The sequence below is a fragment of the Nicotiana attenuata genome, unplaced genomic scaffold (assembly GCF_001879085.1).
Source record: "Nicotiana attenuata strain UT unplaced genomic scaffold, NIATTr2, whole genome shotgun sequence".
Classification (NCBI taxonomy): Eukaryota; Viridiplantae; Streptophyta; class Magnoliopsida; order Solanales; family Solanaceae; genus Nicotiana; species Nicotiana attenuata.
In genome coordinates, this window is record NW_017678749.1 from 769 (window position 1) to 18,505 (window position 17,737).

Below are 17,737 nucleotides of genomic sequence, written 5' to 3' on the forward strand. Positions count from 1 at the left end.
CCTCTGCATGATAGGCTATAATTGCCATATTTTGTCGCTTATTACACTTGAAATTTCACTCGCACCTTTTTGATTTCCGCTTTAATCGCTAATGTGTTTTGCCTTGTTAGGTTGTGATTCCGCAGCTAATATAGATGCTTATGGAAATGAATGTAATGAATTGAAGCCTTTGAGTGTGAGTAAAAGACTCAAGCAATATTCAGCCGGAGATCAGTGTCGGGGGTCAAATTTTTTGATTAATTAAGTACGAAACAAGACTTTTGAGGAGGCATATTGCGCCACTGTCTAGTAAAATCAGAACATAAATTTTTGCTCAGAACTCCATTTGGAGATCCACATATATTGGTTGGAAAAGTTAACTCAAAGGGCTACAACACTTTCTGTTTTACGGTTTTTCCAACAATTACAACGGAACAGGGTGAAAAACCGCCGGTTCACCGCGACCGCGGCAGAACCGCGGTAAAAGATATGTCGCGGAAACTGGAAGAATCAAGAGGGCTGTTTGGCAGCGGTTCCACCGCAGACCGCGGAAAAAACCGCGGCAGAGGCGGAAATTTTCAGGGACTTATGTGCAACACGGGATTTTATGCCCTAACCCATAATAAACCAAGGAAGCGGCCAAGAAAGGGGGAGGGGACATTATTTTGAGACATAGATCTCGACCCTAAGGAGGCAAGAAACACATTGGGCAGCAAGGCGGCGAACTTCTTTTTGACGAGTTTTTTTCCTTCTCCTTTCTCTATATTTTCATTGTTGGTTATGACCTTTTGTATTTGTAGGTTATTAATACTTATTATGAATAGCTAATTTGTTATCTAGAGTTTTGATAGAACCTTGTAGGGATAAATTCTTTGTATGTTTTTATATAATTGACGCCATAGTTTTCTTCTCTAGTTCAACTACGTTCTATATTCTGGTTGATTGAAGAGGCTCTCGAATAGCTGTTGCCTACATTTAGTATGCACTAACTCGGGGAGAGAGTGCAATATTAGGTTTGAATTGTGAACAACACCACTCCAGAGTAATATGGGAGGGATCACATTTAAACGAGGGGATTCGTAAAGGCGGTTAGGGATAATCGGAAGCCCTGTGTGCGAAATCTTTGAAGTTGAGCCTGTCTTAAAAGCTTAGCCTAGCGTAGCTCGGTGAGAGTGCGTCTAGTATATCATTATCGTAATTTACCATCGGGAGGATTTACGCGTAATAACCCTGGATTGCTCGATCAGGATAACTGATATCCAACTTAGGCGAATTATTAGAAATTACTTACGCTTTAGGAACGCGCAGCGTGTCTACGCGATCCGACATTTCGGGCGAAAATTACTCACACCTGCGTCAAGACCTCCCTTAATCTTTTCTCTAACTCCCTCACGAGTATCCGTTACGGTTAGTTGAACTTTACTATTCTAAATTTCCATACGTCTACATTAGTTAACACAAGATCTCCAATAAGTCCTATAAAGTTAGGAATCTGTTCAAGCTTTGTCTTCTTGTTCGATATCGTGCAACAGCTGTCTAGCTAAACCCCTTAGTTCTCTGTCGAATAGCAAAACAGGATTCGACTCCCGGACTTTGTTAAACCGGTGATTATATTTTCGCCAAGGGACCGGCTCATAGTCCTTTTTTTATCAGACGGCATAGTTGTGGCCGTGACATAATTTTTGCGTCGTTGACCGGGAAATAACGGTGTAGTTGTAGGATGATACGTCATTGATAGGTTTCAAGTTTGAACCTTTCTTATTCCTATTATTTTATTTTTTCTATTTTGTCTTATTTTTAGTTTTTATTGTTTTATTCGTGAAGAAACATGATCACATCATGGATTACTACTAGGAGAATTTTGTTGCTTGCATAAGTTTCTATTTTGTATCCTCCTTATGCAAACATATTGTGTACACGGAAACCACCCTAGTGGCAACCAAATACTCAAAAAGACCTATTCTCTGAGAGCGTACGTTTGGTTGCACCCAACTCAATTCTTTATGTGTGGCAATTGGTGTGATCTGAATCTCGTGTGGATCAGCTGTCCACAGCATCGGTCCAGCTTTCACGTGTTGTGCTATATATTTCTTACCTTCCCCCAACCCCTTTACCTTTGATGGTTCTATCCTTTTATTGCTCGGTGAAGCTTAAATTACGGAACCGATATAGAACCTAGGGAGAGCTCTCGAACTCCTAAAAGAAGCCCCTCATGATATGTTTAAGAGTGCATTTTGGAATACAGCAGTAAATCATTACTACTGTGTGGATTAGAAAGACAGGATGGAAAACTATTCCACATACTTTGAAAGGTTCACATGACTCAACTGGTTCTTGAAGTTTTTAATGCTCAACAGACCACATATTTGTGTAAATAGTATCCAAAGAAGAGCGTGAATTAGATACAAAAAATTGATGAGCCTTAGAGAGAGGGAAGGCTGTTAGAGTAGAAACCAACATATCAATGCCACTAGAATTTCGTGGAGTGAAACTCCGATTGTTGTAGAAGTGACGAATACTAGTAGTCAACCAGAGGAAGATGAGAGCGATCATTTTTGTTGACTCTTAATTTGTCATTACGTGTTGAGAATGTAGACAAGTCCCTGAAGTGGTCATGTATGCCATTGAGCGCATTGTAGTCCTTCACTCCAAGGCATTTTTTCCACATTTTGGTTTTAGATGATGATACTTGAAATAGAGTCGTCCGAGCCATTTGAGATTCATAGGAATGAGGAACAAAGTGACGCTTACATTCTGGAAATTCTTCTTGCCAGAAATCGTTCGGATTTACACACTATATAAAAGGCATAGACAGTGCAGGTAATCACAATTATTTTATTGGGCCAGTCATATTCGTTCCCCACCACCTAGGAGGCATGAACCGATATAGAGTCGAGAATCAAAACTTGGGGGTTCGATTCATAAGCTTCAAAGTTGGAAGGCAGCAAAGTATTCACGTCGTGCCGCGAACGTTAATCAAGCGTCTTGTTGGGAGGCAACCCAGCTTTATTGCTTCTTTTATCCTATGTATATTTTTATTTTTATTTTTCTTTATTGTTTATTATTTTCTGTAGTGTCAATTTTTTTATTTTCTAGGAGCATGGAAAAGCAAAGGGGTAATTGAAGGAATGCAACATAAGTGCAAACCAAATGGTTGTGAACTAAGCTGTGTGAGGTACCCGCACGAGCCCGACCAAGCGCTTGGAGCAAGTCTGAGCTCATCCCATAAGCTACTAGTGGACGTTCCGGCCTAATCTGCTTGCCATCAGGAGTTTCTTTTAACCCTCTTTATTTAGTATGGTTGGCATTTTGGGAGCAATCGTCACAATCTTTTAAGTGCTCTTGGGGTGAGGAGATTGTCTGAGGTGACTTTCTATGCTATTTTTAGTTGTGTTCAGTTATACGATAACTTAATTTTTTCGTTATTTTAAAATACACAAAAACGAAAAAAAAAAGGATTGGACTCTTCCCGACGATCGGATTCTATCTAGTACACGCTTTTCTTGAGGGATTTAAGCCTTCTAAAAGTAAAAAACTTAAATAAATTAAGCATTTTCTTTTCGCTTAAGTTAGTGTAGCAATTACCCCTTGTTTTTTTCATTATTAAACCAGCGTGTTCTTTTTTCAAGAGTTTTATTTTGAACCACGGTGTAGTTAGTTTTATTTCTTTTTTGGGAATACGGAAGCCATATGTGTTTGCTTTTGTGAATATTGAAGCATATATCTCTTGACTTTGTTCATGCTTGAGAATAGTGGCAATAGCTACCTTAGAGCGTCGTGACGCTTAGGCTCAGTATTTTGATCTGTTGTATAAGCTATCCTGTAAATTGTTTGATCTTAATTTGCTTAACTGCCAGTCTGACCTAGGGCTGTCTTGATGATGAAATCAATCCTGAGTGAGTATGTGCGCAGTTGTGTTTAAGGTTTATGTTGATATTCGTGCTGCATTGCATTGATGCCTAGAACTTTGCCCGCGACCGGTGTGTTTGGCAAAGCGTAATAGTAGTTGTTATTCAAGTCTGAGAGTGAATTTAGGCATTTCTTTGTGAGTCAAGATATGTATTATTTACCCGCCTAATTTATTTGCGTTATCGTAATGATTAACTCCCCTATTGAGCCTGTAATCCTGTTCTTTGCAAGCCAACATCTTACAACGGCCTTACCATTTTGTTCGAATTTAAAACTATCTTATTATGCAACCATGTGTAACCTCTCATGAGCACTTTGACTGTTTTATGAACTTTTGTTAAAAGTAAAGTGTGGCGAGGCTTCGGTTAGGGTTTGGGCTTTTGAGTTGGAACTAATTGAAATAAGGAAGAAAGGTTGTTACTGTGCTTGTGTGAAAAACGGAAGAGCCACTATGGAATTAGAAACAAAATATTTGGATTGTGTTTGAAAAAAAATTTTTTTGATAGTGAGTGGCTTTGAACGTAAGTGTGTCTAGTACAGTATGCGGTAATATTAAACTTGATGGTAAAGGTGGAAGTTTTGAGATTTGACTGACCATAAGTGTCACTAGGCTGTTAAATGTATAACAACTGTATGATTAAAGTGCTTAGGAAGGTGTAGTCTCAACTACTTTATATCTAAATGTATCACATACCCGTCCCGTAGCCTACATTACAACCAAAATAAGTCCTTAATTGATCCAAGATTGAATGAGCTCGCATTAGTGAAGTTCAGTACACTACGGGCAAGCATTATGGTGCATCTTTTGTGGCATATGAATGTTATTTCTGGAGAGTGAGTGGAATTCTTTCTATTCTTGAGTTTCTAAGTGTTCTTAAATTTATTGTGTGGAACTACTCTCTTTTTGTTGTGTGAGCACTTTGATTAATGAAGGGAAAGGTAATGTCAGTCACCCTCTATATTTATAGAGTAAGTGGGTGAGTTGTGAATAACACTGTGGTACTTGTGAGTCAAATCTTGAGGTGAAGATGTTACGCTTTGGTGCTTAGTCTATTTTAAATACTCTTGGTGTGATGAGTTAGGAGATTGTTTATAAAAGGTCGTGCTCTATAAAAAAAAGTGTAGTTTTGATTGCTCGAGGAACGAGCAAACATGTTTAAAAGTTGTGGAGGGTTTGATTGATTAGGCTATAAATTGCATATTTTTAGTCGCTTATTACACTCGAATTTACTGCACTTTAATTGAGTTTGCGCTTTAATCGCTAGTGTTTGCACTAATTGCGTATCTTTATGCCTTGTAGGTTTGATTCCGAGCGTATATAGATGTTATGGAATGAATCTTAAGTGATTTGAAGCTTTGAAGTCTGAGTAAAAGCTCAAGGAATTAAGCCGGGGCGGATTCGTGTTCGGGGGTCAAATTTTGATAATTAAGTTACGAACGAAGACTTGAGGAGGCATATTGTGTACTGTCTAGTAAAATGACATAACTCTTATGCTCAGAAATCCATTTGGGCTCCACAATATATGGTTGGAAAGCTAACTCAAAGCACGGACTACAACTTTCATGTTTTACGTTTTTCCAAATTACAAAACGGAACAGGGTGAAAAACCGCGGGTTCCACCGCGACCGCGCAGGAACCGCGGTAAAGATGGTCGCGGACAACTGAAGATCAGAGGGATTTGGCCGCGGTCCCCCGCGACCGCGGCAAAACCGTGGCAGGAGGCGGAAAATTTCAGGGGACTTATGTGCAAAACACGGGATTTTAAAGCCCTAAACCCTATATTAAACCACAAGGACAGTCGGCCAAGAAAGGGGAGGAGGAACATATTTTGAGACATAGATATCGACCTAAGGAGGGCAAGAACACATTGGGAGCAAGGCAGGGAATTCTTCTACGAGTTTTTTTCCTTCCTCTTCCTATTTTTCATTGTTGGTTATAGACTTTTAGTATTGTAGTTTTACATACTATTATGAATAAGCTAATTTGTTATCTAGAGTTTATAGAACCTTTTGTAGGATAAATTCTTGTTATGTTTTTTATATAATTGAGCCATAGCTTTTGTCTATTTGTTCAACTACGTTTATATTCTGGTTTGATTTGAAGAGCCTCTCAATTAGCTGTGCCTATTTAGTATGCATAACTCGGGAGAGAGGTGCATATTTAGGTAATTGTTGAAAACAACACCACTCCCAGAGTATATGAGGGATCAAATAACCGAGGGCTAAAAGCGGGATTAGGGATAACGAAGCCTTGGTACGATTCTGAAGTGAGCTGTATTAAAAGCCAGCTAGCGTAGCTCGGGAGAGTGCGTCTAGTAAATTGTCTTAATTACTCGGGAGAGATTTACGGTAATAAGAGTGCTATGATCGGTAGAGAATTACTTAGGCGAAATTATAGGAAGACATAGCGGGAAGGATTCCGACAATTGGGGAAATCCATAACTCATAGGACCTCCTTAATCTTTTCATTCTAACCCCGTTCAGTAAATCGTTAGTTGTTAATTTACTATTTTAATTTATTAGTTAATTAGTTAAACACAAGAATCTTAATATCTATAAGTTAGGAATTGTTCAAGCTTGTCTTCTTGGTGATAGTGAACAGCTGTAGCTAAACCTTAGTTCTCTGTGGGATTCGACTCCGGACTTGTAAACCGAATTATATTTGCAGCGACCGTTTAGTCCTTTTTATAAGGCATAGTTGGGCGTGACCAACCTCCCCATCCGAATTTCTCGAACTACGATTAATGAAGTCCGCTCACCGAGCTCGACCAAAAGACGACCTCTATAAGCGGAGGGACTAACTGTATGGGTCAAAATCAGATCAGAGAAATTCGACATGCGGATACAATTGGCGGAGGTCGAGTAGTGATCTATAAGGCCGAGGTCGAGCAGTGGTCTATAAGGCCGAGATCGAGCAGTGCATATAGATGTAACAACTAGTTTGCTTTGGAATCCTCAAAGGGAATATTCTACTGGATATTCCCTGTAATTGTACCTTTTTAGGGTTTTCTAAGGATATCCATTATAAATAGGAAGGGAGGACAAATGAAAGAGGGGCTCTCCCCCCTCTCTCCCCCCTCGCTCTCACCCCCCCCCTCTCCCTCTCTCTAGAAAATATGTACACACACCTCTCTAAAGAGATTAGAGGATCTGTGATCCCATACCCTCCACCGGACCCGAAAAAGGTCATAGGATTCTTGTATCGTTTTATCATTCTTCTTTATCAAATAAAAGAGGATTCACCCCACTCAAGATTGGGTGAATTTTTTCCTTTATTTACATTTTATTGCTATTTATATTACTTAATGCATCTTTTCTCATGCTATTACTCAACTATATTTTTCTATTCATGGTGTTCATCTCAGATCTTGAATTAATTATTCTTAACTAGGATTTACCCTCTATCTTCTTACTTAATTAGTTTGACAAAAAAGTGCCATACTTTTTTGGTCAAACAACTATCATTGACAAATGTGAGGCATTTTATATTGAAAAGATGCTTGAATCACTTGGTATGTCTTAGCTGTGTGCTAAATCTCCTTTTAATGTTTCTCTTTTGGTAATACGTTCCCATCTACAAAGAGGAGGATAGATGTGCTTCGATGACTCATCACAACCAGCAAGTTATGATGTTTTCTGCAACTCAGCAAGGAGATTCGTCTGGTTTGCAAGAAATTAATGCAAGATGTAATGTGCTGTGATCGGTTCTTGAATTTAGGAGTCTTTAACATTTCTCGTTTATTTCAGCTTTCTGCAGGCGGTAGTAGTGAAAGTGTTAGTAAACATAATAAAATTAATACTACCAACATTAGTATTAATTCTACTTATAGCTTTAACAAGGAGATCGTGAATAATCACTTGCAATTCCTGGACTTGGGTAATAATAGACTTGTTATCTACCATTTTATAGTTCAAAAATTTAGCGGCGACGAATTTCTTCAACCCGGCATCTTCAGTTTTGTATTTCTTTTCAAGCGCAATCCACAATTCTTTTGACGTCTCCACGCCACTGTAGACGTTATACAAAGCGTCCTCCAATCAGCTAAGAATATAATTCTCGCACAGAAAATCAGAATGCTTCCATGCCTCAATCACGGGAAAGCGTTCAGTCTCTGGAGTTTCATCGGGCAGCACAGGAACATCTTCCTTGATGAACTTCTGCAGACTTAAAGTAGTCAAGTAGAAGAGCATCTTTTGCTGCCAGCGCTTGAAATCAATCCCGGAAAATTTTTTGGGTTTTTCCCCCGGTGCCAACGCTGCCGGTATTGTTCGGCTCGTTGAGGCATTGGCAGTTACCATCGGAACAGCTTGGTTTCCGCTGTCACTCGTCATTTCTGTAGAAGAATGACACAAACAAACGTTAAAATCACGCAGATTTTAATCTCCAATGGAGCAGAAAACCACAAAGGTTTTAATCTCCAGAAAAATAAATATAACACAAATACAAAAAATAAAAGATTAAATTTCTTAAGCTTGTTAGTAAAACTGTATTTGTAAACTAATTCTGGAGAAAATAAAATAACATATAAACAGAAATGCACACGAAACAAAAATCAATTCGAGCCCACTGAATTCACAGTATTTTCTTAAGGAATTTAATCCCCTCCTAGTACCCAAGGTTATGGATTATTTCCTCCCAGGATAGAACGAATTACACACTGGTGTAGTGGTACTTCAAACCCAGTGTTTTAGCGAACACAAAGTTCGGTAGCAAATCACACTTACTTTTACTTTCTTTGAACTTAAAAAATAATGCAGAAGAAAGGAGAAGAACTCAGAAATTCGTATGGAAAATCTGAGAGAATGGACTTGTATTTATAGCCAATGTTGGGCTGAAATCTGAAGAGGTGCAACTCTTCAGAATGGCTGTTTATGCAAAACGGCCATAACATAAATGCCATAACATAAATGGCTATTTACTAAACAATAAAGAGGGAAAATTGAAGAGGGTAGTTAATTTTCTGTTACAAAAACAGAAAACGGAAAAATGGAAACAATTGAATTTTAATATTAATATTCTTGGATTCAATATTAATATTTTGTTATTAAAACGGATATTTAATAACATTTCTGTTAATATTTACTATTAACAAACAAATTTGGTCCAAAAAATTAATCAGTCAATCATTTGACCAAATCCGAAGCTGAAGCCGAGCGAGCGACAACGACGGCGCGAGGCTTGCCTTCTTCTCAACACTTTAAGAGCTAGAAGAAGAGCAATTGCTTATATACCCATTAAAACCTCTTCCTCTTCCAATATGGGACAATGTCTCTTCATCAAGGAGGGAATCTCAAATGAAACTCAAATATTTCATTTTCCCTCCATTTCCCATTCACCCTCTTTTAAGTTATATTAAGCTTAATAACCCAACAGAAAGTAATTCTTTAATCTGGTTTATTGGGGATGAGTCTTTGTTTGAGATCCCTTACAGTTGTGTCGAACAACTATTTTTGCACTAAGCTTATAGCTGAGTTTGTGCTTTGGTCAAAATTTCCTTCTTCAATTTTCTTTTCGGTCAGTTAAAAAATGTGAAGAGGGGGTGGTTTAAGATGTAAAGAGGGTCAGACACGTCTTTAGAAGAAATGGGATACTCTAGTTGGTGTTGAGTTGATGGTTGCAGTCTTAACAGATGGAGTATCTTCATCTTATTTTTAATTTCATAATCAAATTCCGTTACCTTCACAAAGCTCATAATATGCTTTGCTATAATGTTTGCTCCAGAATATTTTTTTAAAATAAGAAAAAAGTTAGAAGTATTAGTTAATTAACATGATTAAGTAAAAAATCTAGTAAACTCATTCCATTCAGATAAAAATAAAGTACGTAACATCTTTCCACTGAGAATCTGAATTTGTACGTTAATTAATAGTGAATCTCATGACCACCTTAACATAGAGTAATAGAAAAACAAATTAGAGACAGTCCCCTCATTATAATGCTGCAGTGAAGATGGTCTTGAGCGACGAAGCAAATTCATAAACTTCCTTTTATCGACCAACACGTTAAGAGTTCAATTCCTGAACTTCAAACCAAATACTACTTAACTACATTGTGCGCAGATCTTCAAATTCTGCCGCTTCTTCTTTCTTACATATTATGAGCTCTGCGCTAAGAGCTCCAGCCATCATCATCGTCCTATTTTTTCCTTTCTATTACAAACTCTTCTTTTGATTTTGTTGATCACAAATCCAACTTTCACATAAAACTCTCTTCCCTATTCCGCCCCTTCTACACACCCCTACAACTCCCCCACCATTCCCAATCTTAAACCTCACTTTCCCTCTCTTCAATGGCAATTCAATTCCTTTCCTCTCACATTCCATATCTTTCTTCTCCAATTTCATTTCCCTCTCCATTTCCTCATTTTTACCACAAAATCCCCAAATTTCCTTTCTTTTCCCTCCCCATTCCTCCTCCTTCTCAAATACCGGCATTATGGGTAGCCATTTCGGAATATGCTTCCCCTCCCCTCCAATATACTCATTGCTATCTACATTCCGCAAGCCTTTTCCTCTCCCTATTGAAAATACTTTTCTGGGCAACGGTTTTGCAAATGGAATTTCCTCCGAATACTTAGAAAAACTAACGAGATTCTTCACCGCGCCGGAGTTCAGTAAACTTCCAGTAGCTCTCCACGCTTCGGCGAATCCACTGACGGAGCTCAGCTCGTCCACGGCGGCGACAGTATCGACAAGTTGTGACTGCGTGCGGCCTGCGGAGTTTGCTGAGTCGGCGGCGGACTTAGCGATTGATCTCAAGTACCTAGCCGCGACGTCGGTTAGGGTTCGGAGAGCGGGAGCTTCCGCCGCCGTGAATCCGATTGAATCGCAGATCTGCGCCACTACTATTCTGGTTAAGGTGAAGGCGTATTCGGATTCCGTTGAAGCAGTGGACGGAAGAGGAATCGCCGCCGGAGGACGGTTGCGGTTTGATCTCATAGTGGCGGATGAGGGGAGACGGGTGGGCGGCTTTTCTTCGAGTGTGGTAAGAACAAAACCCTAGATGTTCATTGGTGGAAAGTTCTAGAGGCAGAGTGGGGGATCGAACCCGTACCTTTACGATTTGTCCGTATATAATACGAAAACCAGTGCGCTAAAGAAATCTAACAGTACAAGTATATATGTTTCGTTATTAAATTACCAAAACAGCAGTTAGAATGCTTACGTGGACACCCGTTGTATGTACCATAGCATATTAAATTTATCATGTGAAAAATTAAGGCATATATATATATTTGATTATTCGTGATGAAATGATAAAAGATATTTGTGAAAAGAAAATATAGTATGTCTTTGTTGATTAAGTATAAATGCCAAGTTAAACTTAATTTTATTAACCATGAGTATTATATTTGTTTGTATTTATTTAAATTCTTTTTCACCAATAAATAATTGTTACCATTAGCTTTTTTTTTTGGGTCCAAAGTTACCATTAACTTTACAAGCCGGTAAACTGATAAAATTGTTTAAAATCCCATTTATAATTTAAGTGGAAAAAGTATCATCCCAAGAGATTTCTCTAACAACAAGTTGGAGCAAAAGGATATATGGGAGAATTTACATAGGCTTTGTAATTTTTTATTACTATGATTATCATTAAAATGTCTGAATCTTAATTAGTACACATCTGATGAATAAGCTACTCCCTCCGGTCCAAAATAAATGATTTTTTGGCCTTTTCTTGTGGTCCAAAATAAGTGATTTTTTCAGATTTCAAGGATGAATTAATTATTTTTTTCCTACATTGTCCTTGGAGTAAATAGTGTTGGAATATGTGTTAGGAGTGTTTACGTGAGATAGTAAAGGTTAATATGATCAATTTCATTACTAATTAATGCTAAAAGGTGGATTTCTTAATCTGTGTGAAAACATCCAAAAAATCACTTATTTTGGACCGGAGGGAGTATTATGTTTAGATGTGAACGGCGACTAGTTAAAATTATTTTCTTTCTTAGGATGTGAAAATGTATAAATCCTTATTTCAAATTAATCAATGTACAATTTAATTAATCTTATAATAATGAATATTATATCTGTAAAATATTAGAGAAAGTATTCATTACATAGTGTATTGTGCAATTTGCTCTATGTTTCTGGAAAACAGAGATATTGCCTACTCAGCAAAAAGAAGGGGCTCGAGGAGAATAATGATCAACTATTCTGAATTTCAACATTATACTATACCTCTTACCCAAAAAAATAAAAATAAATTATACCTTTAAAAAAATTAGGATTTGCTGCCTTTCAAGAGACCATGCTTTAATTTGATACTCCCTCCGATGCAAAATAAGTGATTTTTTGGATGTTTTAACACAAATTAAAAAATCCACCTTTTAGCATTAATTAGCAATGGAATTGACCATATTAATCTTTACCATCTCACATAAACATTCCTAACACATATTCCAACACCATTTCAGGACAATGTAGGAAAAAAAATAATTAATTCATTCTTGAAATCTGGAAAAATCACTTATTTTGGACCACAAGAAAAATGTCAAAAAATCACTTATTTTGGACCGGAGGGAGTAAGAACTTAAAATTAAAAATAAACAGGCTAACGAAGAGCAGATATCTTAGACCTTGTTTCTCCTAATATTCCTTTCTTGTGGTGTTGTGTTTTTTTTGTCCTTAAGTAATACAATACATTGCTATAAGAGGCTTTCAAAATATTTTTTTACCACCAAAAGTTTTAGAGATACATATGTGAAGACTAAAAAAAAAGAGTAAAATCAAGATAATTTAACATTCAAAAGCACAAGCACAAATGCTAGGTCCAGCAAGTTGAGGTGCACAAGTAGCTCCTGTTCCACCTCCTAGTATATGCTTGCAAGCAGCCAAGCAGTCTGGTTCTGGGTCATCATTCTTGCAAAATATCTCATTCAACACTTTGAAGCATGTTTTGGCCTCAACTCGTCCTACTTTCACAACATTTTCATCAACTGCATGTGATAAAAAAAAATAAAGAATGTAATTAGTCAAATTAATTCTTGATGGAGACTGGCTCGTATTATCGAGCATAAACTAAAAAAGGGTAGTCAGTTGCACAAAGCATTTTACATGCACATAGGGTCCGAGGAAGGACCACACTTCAAGGGTGTGATGTAGACAACCTACCCTAATACAAAAATTAGTGACTACTTCCGCGGCTCAAAACCGTGACCTATAGGTCACACGAAAATAACTAAATTCTCCAAAATTCGTGATCGAGCAATAACAAATTTTGGTGCTCAAATAATATCGCACAACTAAAAATCTCGAAATACAAGAAAAAGAACAGTGTATATTACCAAGGACGAGGGAAACCAAAACAAGAACACAACACAGGGATGCTAAAGACTTTGCCATCTTTTGGTTATTGAATTTGCTGAAGTTACAACTTTATAACAGGCGGTGTATAGAGATAATCTGATTGAGATTAGACCTCGGTGATAAAAATCTAATTGAGGTTTTGTTTCTAATTCTAGAGAAAATATTGTATTTATTACATCCATATCTTGTATTTAGTGAATGGTCAATAGTCAACTCGAAAAGAGCGGAGTCCTAAGCCCTTACAACTAGTGTATCTTTAATGTGTAATGTTTGTACACTAATTATATATGGAGTAGAAATCAATTATATAGAGTATGAATTGTTCATCGATAATTAGTAACCGAGTATGTCGTATATTCGCTGTATTTTTTTTTTTTACATATTGAAGTGAAGGGGAAACTTGAAGCGCAAGCGGGAGTAGTGTGTGGATAGTACACGATGAACTTGTATACGGTCAAGATTGTATGCCTTCGATCTATAGGCTCGAGAGGTCGTCCAAAGCTCGGGATCGCCTTAGGTCCGAGTTCAAGCAAGCTCGAGTTCAAGGTCGACTCACTAGACTCGAGCCGAGAACGGAATGCAACGCCCGAAGATTGACACGTGAGGTACACCGAAGCTGGGCATGCTTGACCCCGAAATAGTACCGTTATGGACTTGTAACAGAATGGGCTAGATTCCTGCCACGTCCCCAAGATCATGGCACAAATCCCGGAATAGGATTGTACGATTCCGTACTAGGCGGTTAGACAGCTGTACCAAGAATATTCTTTACTGTAAATAGAAATATACCTTATTTAGGATTCCCGTATTATATAAAGGAGGATCCAATTCCTCTCTATTTTCTAATGACTCCATTTCCCCAAGTTCTCACTTGGATGAGTGACATGTATCTCATTTTAATATCAATAGTTTAAATTCAATTAATTAAAGCAAGCTCTTAACCATAGTTAGATAATAGATTCTTCCATATATTACTCCCAAAAAAATTGGCAAGCCCACAAATGTAGCTACAAATTTCCTTCTTTTCCGTAATATTTTTCCAAATATTTGGCAGTAATCTCACAATTCTGGAGCAGGTTTTCTTCAAAAAAATAGATTGCATGTTTGCATAATTGAAAAAAGGAAAAATACATAGTATAAAACTCTAAATTAATCACAATCTAATGCAAAGAATTATTTAAAAGCAAATATCATCAACTATTATACGCTTTTTCCCCCTTGATCCTTGTACGGTGGCTGCGCCACCAACTGTGGTGGTGGATGACAAGAACCAATGAATATATCTCTTTTAACCTTAACGACATATACGAAAAAAGAGTTACTGAATTTTTGCGCTCACTAAATTCGCTTAAGTGCAGATATTTCTTTTCTTGTTTATAGCTCGTGTATGTTGTGCTTTAGATGTCAATTATTTAACATTAGAGAGATTTAAATATTTATTTGTGAGAAGCTGAAAAACGAAAGTTTAGCATATTGTTTCACTAAATTTGAAAGGAGTTCGCGAGACTAAAATAATAAGCATTTAAACAATGAAGGAAAATAAAATAGTGATCTACAATACGTCATCCAAATATTTGGAAAATCATTTTCAAAAATATGGAAATTTGCTGCTACCAAGAGATTACCAAATCTTTTGGGAGCAAGTACATGAGAGAATCTATTATCTAACTGTGGTTAAGAGCTTAATTTAATTAATTAAATTTAAGCCATTGATATTAAGATGAGACACATGTCATGCATCTAAGTGAGAACTTGGGGAAATGGAGGCATTAAAAAATGGAGGGGAGTTGGTTCCTATAAAGGAGACCCCAATCATTGTTACATCATCTCATCATTGGCAAGAATATACTGTCCTTTACATTTATTATTCTTACTTTTTGCTCTTAGTCCATCTCGAGGTCACCACTGCCGAGTAACATTGGTTTGATTCACTTATTCCTTTCATTTCTACTTCATATTTCTTGAATACTAATTGGTATTGAATTTAATCACATATCTTTAAAACCACAAATCAAATTTAATTGTTACTCGTATTTTCGAGGTAAACAGTTTGGCGCCCACGTGGGGCTAAGATAATAGTGATTGTTTCTTTACCGATTCTCATTACACAAGTTATACCTTCAGATTATCTTTGACTTTCAGCTACTTGCAGTTATTATATTATCAGTTCAGTTTCAGCTTTCAGTACATTGCCTTACATACTCGGTACATTATTTCGTACATGACGTCCCTTTTTGGGGACGCTGCATTTCATGCGTGCAAGTTCAGACAGACAGACGGGTAGACCTCCTCAGTAGGTGTTTGCCCGAGTTCATCTTTATCGGTAAGCTCCCCGTCCTTCGGAGTTACCGGGTCTAGAAGTTTTGTGTACATCTTGTGTATATATGTAGATAGGTTATGGGTAGGTTCGGGACCCTGTTCCGATCACAGTACATCCATCAGTAGAGGCTTGTAGACATATCCTGTCGGTTAGCGTAGTATGTTGGGCTTGTAGACCCTGTATGTATATTTTGTTGGCTCGTCAGTTGTAGTAATTATGACGGCCTTGCCGGCCCAGCTGTATGTTGACATTTAGTCAACGTTAGTCTCTATGCAGTTTTATATTTTGCATTGTACATTATCTTGTAATGTGGCCCATGGCCAAAGTATACATATCAGAATCTCTTAGTCGCAAGTTGGTACGCAAGAATAGATGAGGCACCAGGTGCCGGTCTCGCCCCTAGGCTCAGGGCTTGACAAAAGTGGTATTAGAGCATTTCTGTCTTAGGGAGTCTACAAGCCGTGTCTAGTAGGGTCTTGTTTATAGATGTGTGGTGCACCACATTATATAAGCAGGGGACTACAGGGCATTTAGGAGTTGGTTACCCTTCTTTCAAATCTAAATCGTGCTGTAGCACTGAGTTATAGGAAATTTGAGTTAAACTTACGTGCTGACGTTTGCAGATACAGATGACGGTAACCAGGAAGACTACGGCTAGCCAGAGGAGAGAAACAGCAGTAGGTGAGGCGACTAGCAGGGTACCCCCAGCAGATGGGGCCAAATCGGAGTCACAGGGAGAGATCCCTACCCAGCAATTACCGGCTCCTCCACCACCTGAGGAGATTCCTAGGGAGACCGCACATCCAACTCCCCCTCCGCTTCCATCAGATCAGGACTTGAGAAGTGCGGTGCATTTGTTGGCACAGTTTGTAGCTACCCAACAACAGGCTAGGGCATCCGCTAGTACAGGACCATCAGAGGGATCTGGGAGTTCATGGGTCCGAGAGTTTATTGCTTTGAGTCCCCCATAGTTCACGGGGACAGACCAGACCTGAAGACACAAAGAAAACAGCGGTGGAAATACCTTCCAAACGAACAAAACCATCGAGACAGCTTGGTGCTCTACTCCATGATAATTGACCACTCAAGGATCTTTTCCCCCAAATAACCCGATTTTGCATGGGGTCTCTGTCCAGATTTTTCTGGAGAAAAAGACTCATGAGAGTCGACTAACAGGGATGCCTAAAGCTCCACACAAACGGACCTCTTAAACTTCAGGCTTAAGAAGAAAATAAATCAATGAACCAAGAAATTTTAAGAACTCTGGTCATTTTTTAGATCTGAATTCAAGGACTCTGGGGTGTTTTTTGAAGAAATTAAAACGAGACATGAGACAAGGAGGAAGAGGAGATCATGGGTTGTGATTTTTAGTGATTTTGGAGGAGTTTGTGTGGTGGCCGCCAACTAAAATGGTAGGAGCGTCTTGGGGCGGCTAGGTTTAGGTTAGATGAGAGATGAGAGAGGAAGACGAAAATGAGGAATGGATTTAGGGTTTTGGGGGGGGGGGGTGTCTTCGGACATATATATGGAGTGTGGGTGGTGAGTTCCCATCCGTTCGATCAAAAGAGATCAACGGATGGGATTTGAGGGCACTGAAACGACGTCGTTTGGGCTGGACCGGGTAGAAGGGTATTGTGTTTGGGTTTGGGCTGACTTGGGTATAGATTGGCCCAATTTCAGGTTTAAAACATGCCTATTTTTTTCAATTTCCTTTTTCTTTTTCTTTGTTTTCTTTTTCTTTCTTTAATTACTTAAAATCCTAAATTAAATCTTAAATTAATCTAGTCTGCAAAATTAAGCTAATTATCTAATTATAATATTTACAAAATTAGTTGATCCTAAATTAAAGAAAAAAAAATTACTAAATTAGCATTAAAGGCTAAAATGTAAAAAATAAAAAATATATTTTGTGATTTTCGTTTTAATAAAGCAATCAATTAACTAATTAATCCTAAAATATGAACACAAAATCTAAATGCAATGCATGATATTTTTTGACATTTTTTTATGATTTTAACAGAATTAGACGTGCACAAAAAATGCAAACAATTAACAAAATTCTACAAAAATCCTATAAAATTGCAATCAATTTAGGAAAAATCTATTTCTTTAATTTTTAGGAGTATTTCACATAGGACAAAAATCACGTGCTCACAGCTGCCCCTCTTTGCTCGGAAACACGAAGAGTTTTCGGGCAAAGATAAAGTGAGCAGATAC

The 17,737-nt window shown here is 37.8% G+C and overlaps 2 protein-coding genes across 2 annotated transcripts; one reads left to right on the forward strand and one right to left on the reverse strand.

The window, feature by feature from the left end:
• Window positions 1-10,041: 10,041 nt before the first annotated feature.
• Window positions 10,042-10,827, reverse strand: LOC109221667 (transcription initiation factor TFIID subunit 8-like). Its single transcript, XM_019386135.1, has one exon. It carries the CDS (start codon window positions 10,825-10,827, stop codon window positions 10,042-10,044), a length of 786 nt encoding a protein of 261 aa, XP_019241680.1.
• A 5,322-nt stretch (window positions 10,828-16,149) lies between these two features.
• LOC109221669 lies at window positions 16,150-16,491 on the forward strand. Its single transcript, XM_019386136.1, has one exon. It carries the CDS (start codon window positions 16,150-16,152, stop codon window positions 16,489-16,491), a length of 342 nt encoding a protein of 113 aa, XP_019241681.1.
• Window positions 16,492-17,737: the final 1,246 nt, after the last annotated feature.

Coding starts and splice junctions, on each gene's coding strand:
- LOC109221667 (XM_019386135.1), bottom strand. CDS start 10,827: ATGAGATCAAACCGCAACCGTCCTCCGGCGGCGATTCCTCTTCCGTCC.
- LOC109221669 (XM_019386136.1), top strand. CDS start 16,150: ATGACGGTAACCAGGAAGACTACGGCTAGCCAGAGGAGAGAAACAGCA.